General features: G+C 32.0%; 1 protein-coding gene across 1 annotated transcript in view; it reads right to left on the reverse strand.

The window, feature by feature from the left end:
• Window positions 1–2,968: 2,968 nt before the first annotated feature.
• The window catches only part of SLC9C1 (solute carrier family 9 member C1), an 89,236-nt gene continuing 70,981 nt past the window's right edge, over window positions 2,969–21,223 (reverse strand). The window contains exons 22-29 of the mRNA XM_006905497.2: window positions 16,021–16,146; window positions 14,764–14,862; window positions 14,166–14,339; window positions 10,053–10,184; window positions 9,730–9,915; window positions 8,031–8,157; window positions 5,903–5,952; window positions 2,969–3,031 (exon numbers count right to left, since the gene is read on the reverse strand). Of these exons, the coding sequence (XP_006905559.1) occupies window positions 2,969–3,031; window positions 5,903–5,952; window positions 8,031–8,157; window positions 9,730–9,915; window positions 10,053–10,184; window positions 14,166–14,339; window positions 14,764–14,862; window positions 16,021–16,146 (957 nt within the window). The remainder of the gene's footprint in view (window positions 3,032–5,902; window positions 5,953–8,030; window positions 8,158–9,729; window positions 9,916–10,052; window positions 10,185–14,165; window positions 14,340–14,763; window positions 14,863–16,020; window positions 16,147–21,223) is intronic.

Here is a 21,223-nt window from a genome sequence, read left to right on the forward strand (position 1 = left end):
AGCAAAGTTTTGGATAACATTTGGATTTCCTGACACATGGTGGAAGCGTAATCCCGAAGACATATGTTTAAATTTTTATTAATTCTTCAGATACTTATTCAGTAGACTAGAGGTATGTATGGTATAATAGCTGATCACAGGTTCTCTGCCTCTTAGTAGCTGTGACATTTTCAGCAAATAAACTCTGTCAGTTTACTCATCTGTCAATTGGGAATAATAGTACCTACCTTATACGATTGTTGTGAATTTACATAAATTCGTAACTGTATATAGCATTTACTGTACATCTAGCATACAGAAAAGACACAGTAATTCTTAACTGTTAAAACTATTTTTAAAAATCATATGCCAGGCATTGTACTCCTTGTTATAGATAGAATGGTGAACAAAATGGACACTAGAAGTTTCATTTAGGTCTGAGTTCTATGGTTCAGTTTAAATGAGTTTCTATTCTTTATGATTTCAATGCACTGAGCACTTCCAAGATAGAGGGAGTACAAGGAATAACAAAAATCAATACTGGGTTTAAGAGTAACACTTAAAACACATTTTAATAACATTTTATATTTTGTAAAGTGAATCAAACCATTTTGCTCTAAGAGCAATAGACAAACTATGTGAGTGGCATAAGCTTATTTTCTGGATCTGAAACTGAAACTTATTCTAAGATTTTTTTAGAGATGTTTCAGATCTGTAAAGTAATAAGTATTTTAAATCAAGAAAATTTTGCAAAAAACTATGTATTAAAAGGAATGGTTGCAAGGTCCAAACTTCTTTCCGTGTGGCACAAGAAAATCCATGCAAGATCCAGCTTAAAGTTGCTCCTTCTTGATGCAAGGACATGTGTTTCAAAAATAGGAGGCATCTCATGACAGCGGTAAATATGTGTGTCAGTCTTAAAACAGTCTTGTCTACCATTCATTCCTAAGAAGAGTAGGAGGAAAAGAAAAACAAAAAAATGCAGAAGAGCTTTGGAATCTTTCAACATTGACTTCCAACCCAGAACAGAATGTACTAGAGGGTAATTTTCATTCTCACAAGAAGCATCTCCTAGTCATTATGGCTGAGGCCGAGAAAGGGAAGTTGAGCAAATGAGCGTAAATTGCTCATTATTCATATAGCGGAAGCAATGTGATTTAAACTGGGAGTCAGAGTCCGAGAAGCCACTGGGGCCTGAGGAACTGGACATGGAGAATTGATGGATTATCAGGAGAAGGGTGTTCCATGTGGGAAACAGTGACTGAAACCATTATTACTCATCTAATTTCAGCTCTGGCTGTTCCCACTCCCTTTCATAGCACTGTGATTGCTGCGTGTAGAGGGTGGTAGAAAGGGACAGACAACTTCCAAATAATTTATATTTGAATAATGCTTAATAATGCTTTTGCAATCACATTTTTCATTATAAGAGGGATAAAATCACATAAAATAAGAGAAGTGAACAAAACTGAACTGAATCATTTAACTTTTTTTGGCCTTTTTTCAAATTAAAAAAGTTATATGTACAATTTTGCCTTCTCCTCTTTTATTTTACATTGGACTACACAATCTATCTTTTTAATGGTTATATGACATTTTTTTTGTATGGACGTTCTGTAGTGAAATTGTATACTTTGTTATTCTTGGGCACTGGACTGTTTTTTCCTTTTTTTGCTGTTAGAGATAGTAGTGTACCAGATATTTAGTACATATGTCTACTATAATACTTTGGGTCACTCTCTTTGGATTGATTCCTAGATGCAAAATCACTGAGTCAAAGTGGGTATTTTTACATCTTTTGTTACAAATTCCTTCTACTCATTTACCAGAAAACATGACAAAACAAGTATCGTTCTATTTTTATCAAGTTCAAAAAAAAAATAGATGTTACCATTGAATAAAAAAATTGTTAATTTAAAAAAGCAAATATTAATATATCATTGTTACTTAATTGAATTTTGCTTTTTAAATTTTCTTCATGTTCTGGGTACTATTATTGTTTTTTCCGTGAATTGGTTGTCCATAAATTTGCATATTGGAATTATAATGTTTTCCTTATCATTTTGAATACATTTTTCCCAAGTAAAGATATCAATCATATTGCAAATAATTCCTGCAAATATTTTTTCATAGTGAATCATTAGTCTTTACATCTATTTTTAAATATGGTCTTTGTCATAGGAAGTGGCACATAAGAGTTAACATTTTTAAATGCTGATAAAATGACCAAAGGTCATTTTTTAACCCAGCGATATGCTCTATGTACCATAGAATCATATAAAGCACTGATATATACAGATATTTCCCCCCACAGAAGCCACATTTGAACAACCAACAGCCAGACTGGTCTACTCATTGTTCTCCAAAAGTCTTGCTCTCTTTTGTCCACTATTATGAACATTCCTTTCTTTTCTCCGCAAAGACTTCATTCACTCTCAATAGCTGGCTGCTTCTCTTATTAATTCCTATAACTTCAACTGACACTATCGATAGCATATCTTGAATTGTTATGTAATTGCCTTTTGATACATTTTGTCTCAACTGGAACATAAACTCTTGAGAATTGAATTCATAATTATTGCCTGTATTATATCTTCCACAGGATGTGGCAGCTTGAAAAATGCCCTGCCAAATTGGGAGCAGCCAGTGTTGCATGTATGACTAAGTAATATAGAGAAGAAACTACCAGCCTATAAAGTTTTCAGATATCTAGATTAAGGAATCTTATTTTAGAGTTAATTTTCCAAATTAGAATTTAGATATAGTGCCATTAGAAGTATCCACTGGCTAGTGGAAATGATTGTATTACATATAATGACTAGTGGAAAGTGACATGTATTTCACACTATCACACAAGGAGCAAATGAACTTCTGGTTTCAATTTGTTTTTTCAGGAACAGGTGAGCAATTTGTTTTTCCAGGAACAGGTGAGCTCCTGATCATGCTGAGGAAACTGCAGCAGCTTACCAGACTTTCATCTAGATTTATTCTAGGCATTCTCGTAGATGTTCATCTCCTCCTCGACATCACTTATTTTTGTAAGCTCTTGAATCTAGAAATGGAGATAGGAAAAAAAAAGTTAAATTCTGAGACTGTTAATGAGAGTCAAGTATATAAAGCTGGGCTGGTTTTAAATCTGGTCTGTAGAGCAGGGAACCAAGAAGTGGGACTTCTGGTGGTGGCAGCACTACGTGCTCTGTTCTGGGGACCAAAACACTTTGTAAAGAGCTACTTGACATTGTGCCAGGCCTTCTCATTATGTAAAGGTAAAGGCACAATTCCGGGTAGTGGTGGTAGGGAAAAGGTTTGCAGGGAGCGAGAAGGGAGCTGGCCCAGAAACATAGCCAAGATCTAACATCAGGGAGAAAAAGCATCTACTAAATAATGCACTTTGATGACCTCTATAAGTGTCACTAGCTGATGTTTCTACCATTTACTAAACTATCTCTCATTTTCACATTACTTTCTATATATTAACAACCGTCATGCAATTGGGTTTTTTTTTTTTTTTTAAATTATGAAAAAGCAGCTTTTTCGATGCATATATACAAGGAGATCATTAGCATCCTTGGCTCTTTCCACTGTTTTGCAAAATATGCTATTCAGCTAACCCTACAAGTTCAGCAGCTGGCCAGGGCTAAGGAGAAAGAAGGCCCAATCAGTGGATTCTGGAAGCCATCTAATCTTTCATCTTAATTGTCTCTATCATCTTTTTTTTTTTAAATTGTAATTTCCCTTTGTTATTTTCTAGTCTTCAGCAGCGACTATGTTGGAAGAATGAGAGGAGGTGACTATATACATATTTTTAAGAAAATTAATACAGGAAGAGCAAAAGCATTTTGGAAAAGTACTTTTCAATGTTAATGAGGAGTGAACAGAGAATAACAAAAATTATGTGTATGGATTCTTTATGTGCCAAAAATTATGCAGTGCACTTTGCATTTCTTTAATGTCCACAGCAGCTCTATGAAACAGGTATTGCCATTAACCCTATTTTACAGATGGGGAAAATGATGCTTAGGCACGTTAAGAAATTTGCCCAAGGTCACATGGCTAATAAGTGTTGAAACCAGGAAGCACATCCGGAGCCTCATGCTAGTGCCCACATTTTAGCCCTTATGCTATTATGTCAGGAGTTCTAGGTGACAAGAAATAACTAGGGAAGGTTTGAGGAAAAGCTTTTCCAGAAAAACTCCAAAATTCCTCAGGAGGGAGTGGACTTCCTTTTTTTATGAGTATAGGAACTCGGATATTAAAGAAGAATTCTGGCATCTAGTAGGCCAGGGAAATTGGACACATTTGAATTAAAGATGGACGTGAGAGAAACACCTTCAACTTCTCCTCACAGAACCTATAATTGATCATGTTTCTTTCAACATATACTTGTGAGGAAAGATTTGGGGGAAGAAAGAACATGTGTTCTCAGAGTTTTATGCCAAGTGCTAATAGAACAAATGGATTTAATTGATGTAAAACATATTTTTAATAACCAAATACACAATTTTCTGGCTGTGTATTTGTAGCAGATATTTCTCAGATTCTGGGTATTATAATCAGTATCTTCTGGAGTAACAACCAGCTTGGTAAAGACTAGAATTAAAAATAAATTCTCTACCCCATCTGGAATTTTCTAAGATCCAGTCCACAGGCAGGCTGGTATAGGTGTAGTGAGGTATTTCTACACTATTTCCCTTTGCCCATAGTTTCATTTCCAGAACCCTATAGTGTTTTATAACTTGGGATCTTGTTGCAAACTTGTACCAGGACTTTGAAGATCCTAAGACCCCAAGCGACCTACCCGATTCCATAGTTAACCCTAAAATTAATCAATATTTGTGGAAGTTTTTGAATAACTTAGGTTAGCGTGGGGTAGATTAGATTAGAGCATTTATCATTGAGCTCCTGCTTTGTGACAGGCATTGTGAAAACAGGGCAAACTGCCTTTAGGTTGGAAGATCCCAGGTGCATAGCTGAGGTAGTGATAGAACCTTCAGACCAGTCCAAGTTTTAGCACAAGGTGGAGAAGTGGAAGGGCTCAGGTACACTACAACCGTGGTTACTCTGGTAGTACCTGGTTGCTAAAGTGATTCAAGCAGAATTACTACATGACCCAGCATTTCTTCATCTGGATGTCTATTCCCCAAATTTGGAAACATTTATCCATAACTATATATGCACCACGCTGTTCATTGCAGCATTATTCAAGGATGGCCAAGACATGGAAACAACCGAAGTGTCCTTTGACAGTTGATTGGATAAAGAAGATGTGGTACATATATACAATGGAATATTACTCAACCATAAGAAGATGAAATACTGCCATTTGTGATGACATGGATGGATCTTGAGATTATCATGCTTGACAAAATAAGTCAGACAGGAAGGGCTGAGAACCATATGATTTCACTCATATATGAGATATAAAACTGAAAGCAACAAGCAAATAAGACAAACAAACAAAAACTTATGGACACAGACAACAGTTTAGTAGTTACCAGAGGAAAAGGGGGAAGTAGAGGAGGTAGATAAGGGTAAGGGGGTCAAATATATGGTGACAAAAGGAGATTTGACTTTGGGTGGTGAACACACAAGTCAATATACAGATAAGGTATTATCGAATTGTACATTTGAAACCTATATAATTTCATTAACCAATGCCACCCTAATAAATTTAATTTTAAAAAAGGATATTCTGGCATCTACTGAGCTTTGTTTTTCTTTGTCATTTGTATATATATACATAAAAATATATATACAATTTCTATTGTACCCTGAACTAAGAGAAAGTGTTCATATCAAAATTGACAAAATGATTAGCAGATGAACTCACTCAGAATAAGAGAAAGACATTGGTCATTTCAATAAATCCCAGATTCTCTTTTACCCAAAATACAACTTTTTAAAAAGAATGCTTTAAATTTACCTCAGTAACTGTTTCATTTTGAAGGCCTTCTTCATTCAGTCCAGCTGGAGCTGGTTCAAAAAAGACTGTGTTAGTTCAAGCACTGAAATGAAGAAATGTTTCAAATTAAAACTAGGTTCAAATTTTCCACACTTGGGGCCTGTGATCTAAAATTGGTGGTAATCTCAGTTGGTGGGAAGAAGGGCCACTTTTTAAAAAAACGATTTAAAGCCTTTTATTATAAAGATTATGTAACAAGTGTGCAGAAAGTATGAAAAGTAGAGAAATAAAATCATCTATTGTTCTACCATCCCAAAACGCTTTTATATTAATATGTATTGAAAGTACCGGGCCCATTGGTAAGCAATGGGGATATATAAGAAAGCAAATTAGCAATGATCGAGTTTTCTTGGAGTTTATATTCTAATGGAACAGACACACCATTAAATATACAAACAAACAAACAATACAATACAATACAATATGGAAAATAAGACTGTGTGCATAATAAGCTATGGGAACACAGAGAAGAGTGCAGTTTTGCGAATTTGTCACTTATCAGTGATGGTTCCTGGGAGAAGAAGCTGAGATTTAAAGGATAAGAAGGAGTTGGCTCCAGGGAATGGAGAGACATGAGGAGGGGGAGATTCAGAGGATTTCAGGCAGAAGAAACAGAAGAAATGTGCGAAGTTTCAGGAATGAGAGATCATCAGGTCTCCCAGATTTGGTGAACCATTAATACTTTTGTATGGCTTGGTTTTAGAGAGTGAGGAGGGGAGGAGATAGCTGAGGGAGCCGATAGTGAAGTTTCCAATACCATGTCCTGTGTATGCTCAATCTAAAGGTCAATGGGGACTCATGTGATAACAGTATTGTGTGTCCACATGGATTCAAAGTTATGTACTTTCAACAATAAAGATATGATTTGTTTAAAATTAGCAACACAATGATACACCATTGCTATTTTTACTTGACATAGATCATTGACCTTTTCCAAGTTACTATGTGGAAAATTAATCATCTGATGTCTATATACTATTCAATTGTGTTGATTGAATTAAGTTAATTAACCATTCATTTATCATTAGATATTTTTATTACTTCTAATTTTTATTTTTATAAATAATTCTGTTATCATTTTCATTTGTTTTGCTTTTTTTCTAGAATAAATATCTAGAAATTATATTATTATTAATTTATCTTTTCATTGAGGTATAATTGACATACATAGAAATTATAATATTTAATCAAGGATATAAATACTTTTAGAGACTTTGGAATCATGTGATAAATTTACTTTATCATTTTACAGTGGTATCTACAAAGTAAAAATATATATAAGATTCACTACATGTTTTTTTTTGGTCGTTATGTATTATAATTTTTTAAAAAATACTTCACTAATTAAATAGACCAAATGCTTAATTTCTATTTCTTTAAATACTAGCAGTATTGAACATTTTCCCACATTTTTTTTTGTCAAAGTAAGTTTCCTCTGTGAATTATCTTTTCATGATCTGTTTACTAATATTTTTATTGAAACTCAAAATTTTAAAATAAATTTCTGTATTATAGATTTAGAATATTATTTTCCCTTTGTGAAATGATAAATAATAAATTCTATTATTATTATTTATTTCCATAATTTAATTCTTTAATGTTCAATTTTTTAATCTACTTCAAAATTATTTTTCACATTTTAATCAATGGCTTAATAGTAGTTATTGAATAATCATTTATGTTATGGTTTAGTTTTATCATGAGAAATTTTTATGAAGAATAGGCTTTATATCAAGGTTATCCATTCAGTTCCAATGATTTATATCTCTTGCTCAAACAGCATGACACTGTCATTATTACTGCTATATAAAATATTTTAATTTGGGGGAAGAACTACAAATTCCATCATTAATCTCTTTTTCATATTATTTTGATAATTATACATGTTTATTCTTACAGATGAAATATAAAATAATTTCTAATTATAACTTAGATATTCTCAGTCGGAATTTATACATTGGGTATGAAATATAGCAATTAAGAGGGTTCCTCAATATTCTAGGAAGAGTGCATACAATTTCCAAATACATATATGGCTATTTTATAAATAGAAGGTAAGTTCTCGTTTTGCTCAAATAAATCAACTCACATAATGATGCCTTTGGAATAGATGGTTTACGTGAAGGTATATACGTTCTAGTGCTCCATCTGAAGTTTTTCGCATCAATTGGAGTTTGAACAATCATTACCTTTGTGATTTCTTCAGTGCCTTGTATCTGAAAGTTGACAAAATATAAGTTAATTTCCGAGTATATATCATACAACTAAATGTTTCTCTGGTAAGCTACTATCTCAGGCCCACTCTAAACATCTGGGCCTGAAAATTGAAAACATCATTAGATATTAGAAGATATCTTAAAATATCTGGACATGTTAGTTTTATGAACTAACATGCTCAATATACTGTCATTGATTTTTAAATATTTTGTTCATTTCTCTTACAAATGAGAAAAATGATCAAGAGTTAATCATCGATGATCCTTTAAAATGTCACCCAGAGAGGTTTAAAAATTTTTTTTTTTTAATGTGGCAGAAAGTTAGTTTAGAAAACAATGGAGTTCAAGAAATTCTTCAGCCTTGTGTGTGGTTTTTTTCAGTATGCTTTGAATCACATTGGTACCCAAACCCACAATGAGCAGGCTTCATGTCTAGGAGAGCTGACAGAGTTGGGCAGGTTTGGGGGCTGCCTTGAGAATCTCTTGCTTGGCCATCTAAATTCCCAACCAGACCCAAACCAAAGTTCTGTTATGATATATTCAAGAATAGAGGTAGGGAACACCATAGTTAAGAATAATGTTTCATTTCCTTTCACTGGGCATCACATTGGTGCTGGTGGTGTTATGATTAGAAAAATTTTTTGTGATCATTTCTTACCCCAGGATTCCTCTTATCACCACCTCACATTTTCCTTATGTCCCAAACATACCCTGTAAGTACTTCTATTCTATCATAGCTATAAATGATTTACTTAATATATTTGTATTATGCTTCTTTCCACATGGTTGAGAGGACAAGTAGCAAGTCACATTTGTCTTGATCATTTTAGCATCTAGAACCATTTCCGTCATATATTAGTTGCTTTAAAAAATATGTGCCTAATTTAATTGACTCTAGGTTCCTCTTTCAGTTTACTTTCTGTAGCTGTATTTTATATGTCCCCTGATTTCTTCTGACACACTCCTCTCTTATTCTACTCCAACATATACAGACATCTACACACATATACATACACATATACAAACAGTCTTCTTTCTTTCCTTCTTCACATGGCATAACTTCTCATTTTTATTGGAAGAAAACTCAACACCTTAAATATGAGATGTCCTTCACTTTTACATTCACTTTTAGAGTAGCTGGGGAAATACCACTGGTACACTGGTCAACATAGGTATGGCAGAACCTTTCTAGAGTACTATCGATACAGACTAGAGAGTGTGGCTCTTTTGCAATGTGTAAATGAACTTAATAGGCCCTCTCCTGATAATTACAACTGCAACATAATCTAATTGTGGCTAAAATGTATGGCTCGGCTTGCTTAATCGACATCGAACAGGAATAGCTTGGTGTTTGGCTTACCTAGTGCCAAAGCAATCAATAACTTGGGTATGTGTTGCGTGTGTGTGGTATGTGTGTGTGTGTGTGTGTGTGTGTGTGTGTATGTGTGTGTTTATGGAGTGGTATGGCAAAGGGAGAGGAATGGAAGGTGGCAAATGACAATTTTTATAACATTAATACATCGTTGGATATATGGCATATTGACTTAAAGACATGAATCAATATTTTTTTACCTGATGGCATGTTATGGGAATTAAGAAAGGTGCCTTATAAACTTTTCGTAACTGACAATCTTCTACAGCTCCATGTATGAGGATGACATAAATTACAGTTTCATCATAGATGTCAGTCTTGGTGCCCTTTGGTATATCTTTTAAATTAATGTTACAGAGCTTTAATTGCATTTTATAGGTCCAATCCTATAGGAAAAACACAATTTCATAAACCACTGTTTGTTTATAAATTTTAATATAAATTCCTAAATAGTTAATTTATAATAATAGTTTAATGCAATTCCACTCAGAGAGAAGTACGAGTTTATAGAAACACCTCTTACCTCATAAGATAAATGTTCCCTGATTTTTTTGGCAGTAATAGAAAGTCCAAGTTTTAGCCACATTTTATATTCAATGTGAGGACAGCATTGTTCAAAAGCTTCATATAAGTGACTTTTGGGAATAAAACATGTCTGGCAAAAGGAGGATATAAATTAATATTTTACTGTACCTATAGTTCAAGGAAATAAGGTTTCCATATATACATATATTTATATATCATTGAGGTTAAGAATTATGTAAGACTTAAATTATGTAAGATTCATGTTATTGCCTGGCAACATAATAAAATACTTGTGTGATCTTATCATATACTAAATATTAAAAGACTACATGATCCAAAGAAAGGTTCTTTAAAATTCTAATAGATTCTGAAAAAATAGAAAACAAAGTATCAAAAATCATTTAATGTTTTTAACTAAAGATGTAAATACTTATAAAAATAAAGTATTTGAGGTGAGCAAACATTTCAGGTAACAATAAAATGCTGATGCCGACAACAAACAGACTATTGGCTGTTAGAAATAAGCTGCTATGAATATATAAGACATTGAGTATGTTGGTTTTTATTTCTTTTGGGTAAGTATCTATAATTGGGATTTCTGGGTAATATAGTAAGTGTGTGTTTAACTTTATAAGAAACTAACTGCCAAACTGTTTTCAGAAGGGGTTGTAAGATTTTATGCTCTCACCAGCCATGTATGAGAATTTCAGTTGCTTCACCTCCTTGCCAATACTTGGCATTCAGTCCTCTTATTTTAGCCAACGTAGTAGGTATGTAGTGATAACCTCATCATGACTTTAATTTATATGTCTCTAAAAGCTAACGACATTGCAGATAGTCTTTATGTGTTTATTGGCCATTTGTATATTCCTTTGTGAAGTGTCTGTTCAAATCCTGTGTCCAATTTTTAATTTGGTCACTTGTCTTCTTATTTGAGTTGTGAGAATTCTTTACAGGTTTTTTTGTTAAGTCCTTTTTCAAATAAAGATGTTGTAAAAAACTCCCCCTGACCTCCAGCCACTGGTTTGCCTTTTTCAAATTCTTTATGGTGTCTTTTTAAAGAACTGAATATTTTAATTTTAGTGACATCCAGTTTATCAGCATTGCCTTTTGTAGTTAGTGCTTTTTGTATCCTGGTTAAGAAATCTTTGCCTATTTCAAGATCTCCTGTGTTTTCTTCTAGAATTTTTATAGTTCTAGTTTTTGTGTTTAGGTCTATGGTCATTCCAAATTAAGTTTTGTGCATAGTGTATCATTGCTGCTATAGAGATATTTAGTATTTTCAGGATCATTTGTTGAAAATACTATTATTGTTAAAAATCAATTGACTATGTATATGTGGATCTACTTCCAGATTCTCTCACCTGTTCCACTGATCTATATTGTCTTAACCTTGAGCCAATACTATATGGTCTTGATTATTATAGATTTATAATAAGTCTTTGAATCAGGTAGTGTAGGTCACCTAATGTTATTCTTTATCAAATATATTTTTGTCTATTCTAGGTCCTTTGCATTTTCATATAAATTTTACAAGCAGCTCATAAATTTCAATGAGGAAGCATCTGCTGAGATTTCATTGAGATTGCATTAAATCTGTAGATCAATTTGGAAAGAATGGACATCTTAATAAAATTATGGCTTCCAATCCACGAATATGTTATACCTCTCCATTTATTTAGATCTTCTGTAAGTTCTCTAGAAAATATTTTGTAGTTTTCATTGTAGAGGGCTTCCATATCTTTCATTAACTTTACTCCTATCCACTTTATCTAGTACAGTAGGGCTAGATAAATGTTCCCTGATTTTTTTGGCAGTAATGGAAAGTCCAAGTTTTAGCCACATTTTATATTTAATAAAGAAATAAAGTAACATAAAAATTATAAAGAAAACACTCAATTATTTCTGTAGATGACATATCTAAATTTTTAATTAAATTTATTAGGGTGACATTAGTTAATCAAATTACAAAGGTTTCAAGTGTACAATTCAATAATGTATCATCTGTGTATTGCATTTTGTGTTCATTACCCAAAGTCAAATCTCCTGTCACCATGTATTGGTTAAATCCTAAAGAGCCTATCAAAAATAACTAGAATTTACAGTGAATTTAACAAGCCAGCAAGAACTTGGAATTCCAAAAATTAATTGTATTTTCATATACTAGCAGCAGTTGAAAATGAATTTCTTAAATTTTTTACAAAAAAAAATTAAAGCAGATAAAGTGGCCCAGCAAACATTTGAAGTCCTAAACCATTCCTCCCTCTTCTCCTTAGCTCAAGATGGCATATAAACTTCAACTGTCTGATTTGTCCCAAGACTCCACATTTTAATAGAACCTTATATTTACATATGTAATTAAATTTGGTTATTTTTTCCTGTTAATTTGTCTTAAGTTATTTTAATTTTTCAACCAGCCAGAAGACCGAAAGGCAAAGGGGAAATTTTTCTAACCTCCCTCACTGACAAAACAACCTTAAACATCCCTGGCACTTCTTGATCTCTAATATTTCTGTTTCATTCTTAACAATCTGGTGAATTTAGGTTTGTCTCATCTTGTGCATATGCAGCCTATCACTCAACCAATGACTTGTGAAGAACCATCACACAGACTTCTCAGTCTCCCTCTCAGCTCCTCCTTCTAGACCCAATTCTGCAGATTCCAGCCAGTTGAGCTGTCCCAACTTTGGATCTTCCTCTTCTTAGCTCAGAAGGATCATTATCTTCTGATTGAATTCTTATTATGTGTGGCTGGAAACTGTCCTAGGCAGAAGGTCAAGGTGGATATTGCAAGTTTATCTCTCTCTCAAGTTTTCCAGACATACACTGCCTTTTTTCCAATGGCTGAAAATATTTGCCTTACATGTTTTGTCAAGTTCTATAGTTGTTTATGATGAGTGTACTAGTATGCTACCAGTAACTTCATAATAGCCAAAAGCAAAAGCATAGAATAGATTAATGCAATGCTGGATTTTATATACTTTCTCTTGTAAATATTCTAATATACGCTGCTGAATGATACAGGTTACTTTTCTCTTGCCTTCTTCCTCCACCTCCTCCTTCTCCCCTTTTTATGCCAATGATTTGTTGAGGAAAAAAATGGTTATTTGGCCTGAAGTGCCTCTCACATTCTAGATTTAGCTAATTATCTTCTCCTGGTGTCAATTAACTTGTTTCTCTCCTTCCTGTATTTTCTGTAAACTGGTTAGATCTAGAGGCTTCAGGTTTTCTCTTTTCTCTTATAAGAAGACTTCATAGGTGGTGCTAGTACTTCTGCTGCATCATCTGCATCATATCATGTCCCACTTTCAATGATGCTAAGATTATCTTTAGGTGGTATCAGCCTAGTACTTTCATTATAAATTTTTCCATTAATACTCCACTTAGTAGTTTTAGCATCAATTGATGGTTGTTGCCCAGGAGATATTCTAACTTTCTCATTCTATATTTGTAAACTGGAATTCTTCTTTACAGAAAAATTTTATCATTTTTTGTTACTTTAGAAGCATTCATAGAGAAAAGACAGGGTAAATGTTTAATTTTTTCTATTTAAAAAATGCATTTTTAGAGTAATAAGTTGACATCCCAGCAACTTTATCAAAAATTTTAAAAATTTGTATTGTTATCAACTTATGGATTTTTATATATTTATGGGATTCATTTGTTTGCAGTCATTGTTCTTTTCAAGTTCAAATTAGGTCATTGGGACCCTCTGTCACTTTGAGGATTTTGTCCTCAATCTCATCTAGGGAATCTTTCATTCACTTTGCTCAACTAGCTCTTTGACTTCCCTCCTTTCTTACCCTCCAAATTATGGTATTGGTGGTTAACCTATACCAGCTAATTTCCCCATGAGAGAATTAATATAACCAGTTTTTCTGATTAAATTCTTCTTTCAATATGGTAAGTTAACTCTTGCAAGATATTTTGCCGGGACATTATACCAGGTAAATATAATTCTGTTAACAAATTTTGTTCTTTTACCATTTCTATTTTTAAAAGAATTCTATTAGACTGTAATTATATACTGAGTACAAAAACACCCTTAAATTTTATGCTAGATATTTAACCAGATACAACAGTAAAACATAATAAGGTAGTGTTTTCTGACCTCCACTACAGTTTTGCAGGTGGCAGAATATTTCATAGGTTCATTAGTTAAACAGTTCAGCTCTCCTATTATTTCTCCACTGATCATATAGTCTGTGTAAATTATCTGATTATCTTTCTCCTCTGACTCCTGTAATATGTGGTCGATTACCAAACCTGGCTTTGATCTTTTAAGCTATTCAGGAACAAAGAAAGAGAAAAATAGGTATGCCAGTTAATTTACTAAAACTATCTAATTTATTTTTTCTTTTGGTTTTAATAATTTTAATATGTACATATGATTTTGAGGATCCTGTACCCGCTTTACAATGGCTAAATGCCCAAATCAAATACAAGATGAATAACAATTTATATTATAATTTTCCATCTCAAAGATGATTTTTTTATTTTTATTTTTGTTATCTATGGGAAAGCATGGATTAAAAGGTGATGGGTATGTTATCCATTGTGTTTGAACAAGAAACATTGTTGTTTGGATGGTAGTTACCATCCTAAAACAGGAACAATGCAGTTCTTAACATAGAAAACTATTAATTCTCAATTTTATCAAGTTTTTAAACTCATGGTCTCAGGTGCATTTATAAATAATTCTGCCTTACCTTTACCATGCCTGAAATAATTATATAAATTCCTTTTGGCTCATCACCTTCTTCAAATATATTATTTCCACAATCATATGTTATAATTTTGGCTCTTTCCTAAAAAAAAAAAATCAGCAAATATAGAAGCTATAAACAATATTTCAGCAGTGGTTGGGGATGTCAAAGTTTATATTCTAATAAAAATGTTTTACATTTTTAAAATAAATATCACTCAATGAGATCTGAGATCACATTAGTAATAAATTTGGAAGAGAAACTAGGACTTATGAATAGCAAAGAGAGGAAGGTGAATATTCATAGATATATATAATTTCAGATGGAGTATTTATACAGGGATTAAGAAAGAAATAATTTAATCTATAATATAACAGAAAAATGGAACTATTCTGTCTGAATAAAAAATAATCAGAACAGATGCAGGCTAATGGTACATATATGTTTCATACATACTCAAGCTCTAAACATCTAATGAGGTAAATACAATTTTTTTTCATTCAAAATATTTTAATCAGGTGAACAAATATAATCATTTTTTTTCACACCAAGTAGATATAGAGAAAGAATGTTATTAGAACAAGATAGACCCATTTATTTGTTCATTCCACAAACATTTATTGAGCATCCATTATGCAATATGGAAAGTATCAGGGGCTGGGTATTCAAAAGTTGGATGAACTAAAAAACATAGTTTGGAAGAGAGATGTAAAGATGATTGTAATGTAGTATACTTAATGGTATAATAAAGGTATATAATGGATACAATGGTAACACCTTTGGTCCTCCAACCTCAGGATCTACCACAGGATGATCTTTAATTGGTAAGGTCTTTGACCCCAAAGCCTACTCTTCTGAGTACCTTTGGTGGGGATGTTTCTAGAGAAGTAATAAGGAGGGAGGAAAGGTTTCAGGGGGAAAAGTGGGGGAAAAAAGGGTATTTCACAAAAAGTAAATCGTACTTACAGAAGAATGGAATTAGAAAACAATATAAAGTGTTTGGGGTCACATGAGTGGTTCAGCATAAAGAGTGTGGAGCATCTGACAAATGGGCAACAGAAGATGATGATAGGGAGGTACACAGGAGGCAGATTACAGAAAGACCTTACATGCTATTGGAATGGATTTTGATTTTATCATACAAGTAATAAAGGGCATTTAAATAATTTTAAATTAGAGTATCATGATTAAATCTTTGCTTTTTAAAACATCATTTTTTTGGTACATAAAGATATTATTACTAGGAAATAAAAATCTTACCTTAATAAAGTTTATATGTTTTTTGTTTTTATCCAGCCATGGAATATGGTATAGTGTTGCAAGAGTAGTAGGAGCCTTGGTAATAGGTTGAAAATCGAGTAACTCTCTTTTTTTGTCCATTATTAACTAAAATCACAAAATTTAAGAAAAAAGATTAACAAAACTAGTGTTCATAGAATGTTTAAAACAATTATGACTTTGTACTATTTCTTCTTCTTGCATGTAGGAGATTTTGGTTCTTCCACAGAAACCTCCAACCTCTCCTCTCTTATAGCATTTTTTCTGTTATCATATTCTGAAGTCATAGATTAAACTTTTAAAAGTAAACCTTTTTTCTAAAGTTTAGCAGGTAAGCAAAAAATGCACTAGTTATAAAAGTCCACTCAAAGAACATTTACAGTGTGAAAACACCTGTGTAGCCAGCACCCAGATTAAGATATAAAACATTTACTATACCCTAGAATTCTCTCTTATGTTCTCCACTAATCATTGCTCCTATCCAAAGACAATCATTCTTCTATCACCAGAGTTTAGCTTTGTCTGAATTTGAGCTTTATCTGCATAAAACTAAAGCATATTAACTTGTTTGTGTCTGGTTTCATTTGCTCAACATTCTATTTCTGAACTTCATCAGAAAGATGATGCAAAAATTCATTCATGTCATTTTCATTATTGTATAGGAATATGGTGTATTATTATACCACAGCTTAATCTACTGTTGATTAAAATTTTGGTTGCTCCAGTTTTGAGCTTTGTAATACTGGTATGAGTATTTGTTTGCTGTGCATGTGTATGTGTTTCTGCTGAATATATGTTTATATAATCTAATTGCACGTCATAAGATATGTATATGTACAAATTTAGTAGATTTTGCCAGACATTTTCACAAAATTATTGCATCATGTTACACTCCCACTCTAATCTAGTTGTTCCACACTGTTTATCTACACTTGGTATTGTCAGATTTTTTTTTAAATTAAGTATTCTGGTAGTCATGTTATTAGTGTTTCATTTTAGTTTTAATTTACATTAAGGTTATGAAATGATATTGGACACCTTTTGTTATATATATTGGCTCTTTGAATACCTTCTGTTGTGAAGTGTCTATTCAAATCTTATGCCCATTTTTTAAAAATGGATTTTCTGTCTTATTCTTATTGATTTGTAAGAGATTTTTATATATTCTGGCATGAATCCTTTGTTGAACATATTTATTTTGAAAATATCTTTTGAAAATCCTTTATGGATTTTCTTTTCATTCTCTTAGTTTTTATTAAAAAAGTTCTCAATTTAAAAGTTATTTCAATCCAATTTTCTGGCCTGTTTAAGAAATATTTGCTTATACTAATATAAAAATTATCTCGTGTTATCTTCTAAAAGCTTATTTTTTAACCTTTTAAAGTTATGTACAATGCATCTGGAAATTCTAGAATTGATTTTTTGTGTGTGGTATGGGATTAGAGTTCAGATTCATTATTGAAATAGGTGCAAGAAGTCTACACAGATAAGCACAAGAACCACTAAGACAAAATTAAAACCTAATTAAGTGGTGAGATATGTAATGGATTGAATCCATATCACAAAGGTGTCAATTTTCTCTAAATTGATGCATAGGCTTACTGGAATCTCAGTAGAAATTTCAGTTATTTAGTAGAAATTTCAGGTTATTTAGTAGAAATTGACAGCTGATTCTAATATTTGAAAATATGAAATCCCAAAACAAGTCAAAATAATCTTGAAGAAAAGAACAGAGCTGGAATATACCCACAATCAGATATAAAGATTTATTATTAAGTTTCAGTATAAGATGGTGTGATATACAATGAAAAAGATTCAATGATAGATAAATGAAACAATGTAACAGAAAAGAATCCAGAAACTTATCAACATATACACACTCATCTAATTTATGAAATTCTCCGTAAGTGTAGTACAATAGGGTAGAATGATCTTTTACATAAATGATGATGGATCAATCATCTATATGGGGAAAAAAATGTTAACTTTAAGCTAGTATTTTTATGTAAAACATATAAATGGCATTGCTTGTGTTTATTATTTCTATTTTGTACAGAGTAAGATATCCCCATAATCAGGTATATTAATCCTGATTTTCTAAATTCAAAACTCTTAGTCTTTTAAGCCAGAAATATACCCATCTCTTTCTATTTTGATTTTTGATGGTGTTGTGCTTAAAAGCATGGGCTCTGGAATCAAAATTCTTGGGTTAGAATACTGTCTCCATACTTACTAGTTATCTGACCTTAGGGCAGGTTTCCTCATCTCCCTGGGCCTCAGTTTCCTCTTTTATAAAATAAGGACAATAGTAGCACCCAAGTCATAGTGTTGCTGTGAAGATCGGGTGAGTAAAGATTTACTATTTGTTTTCATCTTTTATTATTCTCTTTGTATTATCTTACCATGGTCTTTTAAAGATTTTCCTCTAATGTTTTACATTTTTTATTCAGTCAAGATGCCCCTTTTCACAGATCTTCTCACTATAGTCAAGTGAGATTACAGACCAGACCATTGGACTGTAAAATAAGAATAACCTGAAAATAAACTACATCATAATTCCCAATTTGTATTTCTTAATCCCTTCACCTTTTTCATCCAGCCCCACAACTTCCCTCCCATCTGGCAACCATCAGTTCTACCTATGAGTCTGTTTCTGTTTTGTTTGTTCTTTTATTTTGTTCTTTAGATTCCACATATAAGTGAAATCATGTGTATTTGTCTTTCTCTGACTTATTTTACTTAGCATAATGCCCTCTAGGTATAGTGCCAGGTGGGTACTAGACTTATCAGGGCAGGGGGAGATCGCTATATAAATTATATAAATTAACCAGTATGCTGTACATTTGAAACTAATATAAAATAATATTGAATGTCAACTGTAATTGAAAAAAAAAACCTTAAACAAGTCCATAAAAATAATAAAAGTAATCTACATTGATCATAGTGAATTTGTTTATTCATACAAGGCATACAAGTATTTAGTGGTAATGCAGTAATCTGTAGAAGTATAAGCCAAATCATGTCTTTGGAATATTATTCTGGATACATCAGGAAAATTGTGGCAACTAGGGGGCTTAGAAGACTGTATATCGGTATAAAACATTCTTTAAAAAATTAGTTTACTTATTATACAAGTGATATATTAGAACATTTCTGAGTAAGTTTTAAGCATTATAAAAAATAGAAATAAAATAATTCCCTTCATCCTCCTCTTTTCTTACCACTCTTTGCATCGGATATGCAACCAATATTAAGTTTCATATATTTTCATCTAGATTATTTTCAAAATAGTACATATATATACAGAAATTAAAAAAAAACTAAATTGAACATATCATACATTGTTTTAGAAATTATTTTTTCTCATATTAACAACATATTGATCTACATATAGATCTTTCTTATTTCTATTGATTTAAATATAATGTTCATGTGCATGATATATCACAATTTATGCAAATCATTCCCAATTTGATGAAAATATAGGTTGTTTCTAACATATGTTTGAATATATATCTTTGTTTATTTTTTAATATCTGTACATTTCTACATGTATAATTGCTGGTTTAAAGGATATGCATTTTTAAAGTTATTTGCTAAATTGCCCTCCAGAATGGCTGTACTCATTTGCATTTTATTCTGTCACATATAGGTCTATTTTCTCATAACCTCATCAGCATTGAACATAGACAGTTTTTTTCATTACTGCTCATTTACTGGGCAAATATTCATTTTGTCTGTGTGAAATGCCTGTTTCATGTTCTTTCCTCACTTTTTAGAGGCTTCTTTGCCCTTTTACATTGATTTGTGGGAACTTTTTAGATATTATTGCTATCACCATTTTGTGTGAATTTTTCTTGCAGATATCTTCCAAGTTGTGCCTTGGTTCTTAACCTTGGTTCTTAACCAAATATATTACTTGTTTGTAATATATTTCAACATACGAAGTTTTAAATTGTTTACAGCATTATCTACTAACATTTACACTAATGGTATCTTGTTTTTGTGAATGGTTTAACAAAGCTTCTCTTACATTAGTATAAAGATATTCTCTATATTTGATAACATTTGCGTAGTTTTTCATGTTTAAATTGTCATTACATCTGGAAAGTTTTCTTTCCCTCTATGGTGTGGGGTATGGACCTAATCTATTTTTTTCCGTATGAATTTTGAATGTCTCAGCACCATTTGTTTTTCCTATTTGCAATGTTATGTCAATATATACTAGAACACTAAGTGTATTTAGATCTGCTACATAACTTGTCTGTTCCATAGATATTTTTTTCCTAATTCTATTCTAATTTCATATTATTTGATTATTATGGATTTATAACATGTCTTAATATCTAGTAGGGTAAACATTTTCTCTGTTCCGCCTCCTTTTTTTGTTCATTTGTAGTAAAATAAAAACCATATACAATTTACTATCTTAACCATTTTAAATGTACAGTTTACTGATATTAAATATATTTGTATCGTGCAACCATCAGCATCATTCATTCCAGAACTCTTTCCATCTGGTAAAACTGAAATTCTATACACATTAAACAATAATTCCACATTCTTCCCTCCCTCCAGGTCCTTAACCACCATTTTACTTTCTGTCTTTAAGATTTTGACAGCTTTAAGACAAATCCTATAGTGTTTGTCTTTTTCTGACTGTCTTATTTCACTTAGTATGTCTTCAAGGTTCCCCCATGTTATAGTATACATCAGAATTCCCTCCCTTTTTAAGGCTGAATAATATTCCATTGTAAGTATATACTACATTTTGCTTACCAATTTATCCATTAGTGGACACTTGGATTGTTTCTTGTTTTAGCAATTGTGAACAGTGATGCTATGAAGATGAGTATTCAAATATCTTTGAGATCTTACTTTCAATTTTTAAAGTATATTCTCAGAAGTGGTATTGCTGGATCTTATGGTAATTCTATTTTTAATTTTTTGAGGAAGTGTCATACTGTTTTTTACAGCAGCTGTACCATTTTACATTCCCACCAATGGTGCATAAGGGTTTTTGTTTTTGTTTTATGGTAATAGCCATCCTAATGATATGAGAATGGTTTCTCATTGTAATTTTGATTTGCATTTCCTTAATGTTTAGTGATCTCAAGCATCTTTTCATGTACTTATCAGTCATTTGTATATCTTCTTTGGAGAAATAGTGTTTTTTTATCCGTTC

The sequence above is a fragment of the Pteropus alecto genome, unplaced genomic scaffold (assembly GCF_000325575.1).
Source record: "Pteropus alecto unplaced genomic scaffold, ASM32557v1 scaffold270, whole genome shotgun sequence".
NCBI classification, from domain to species: Eukaryota; Metazoa; Chordata; class Mammalia; order Chiroptera; family Pteropodidae; genus Pteropus; species Pteropus alecto.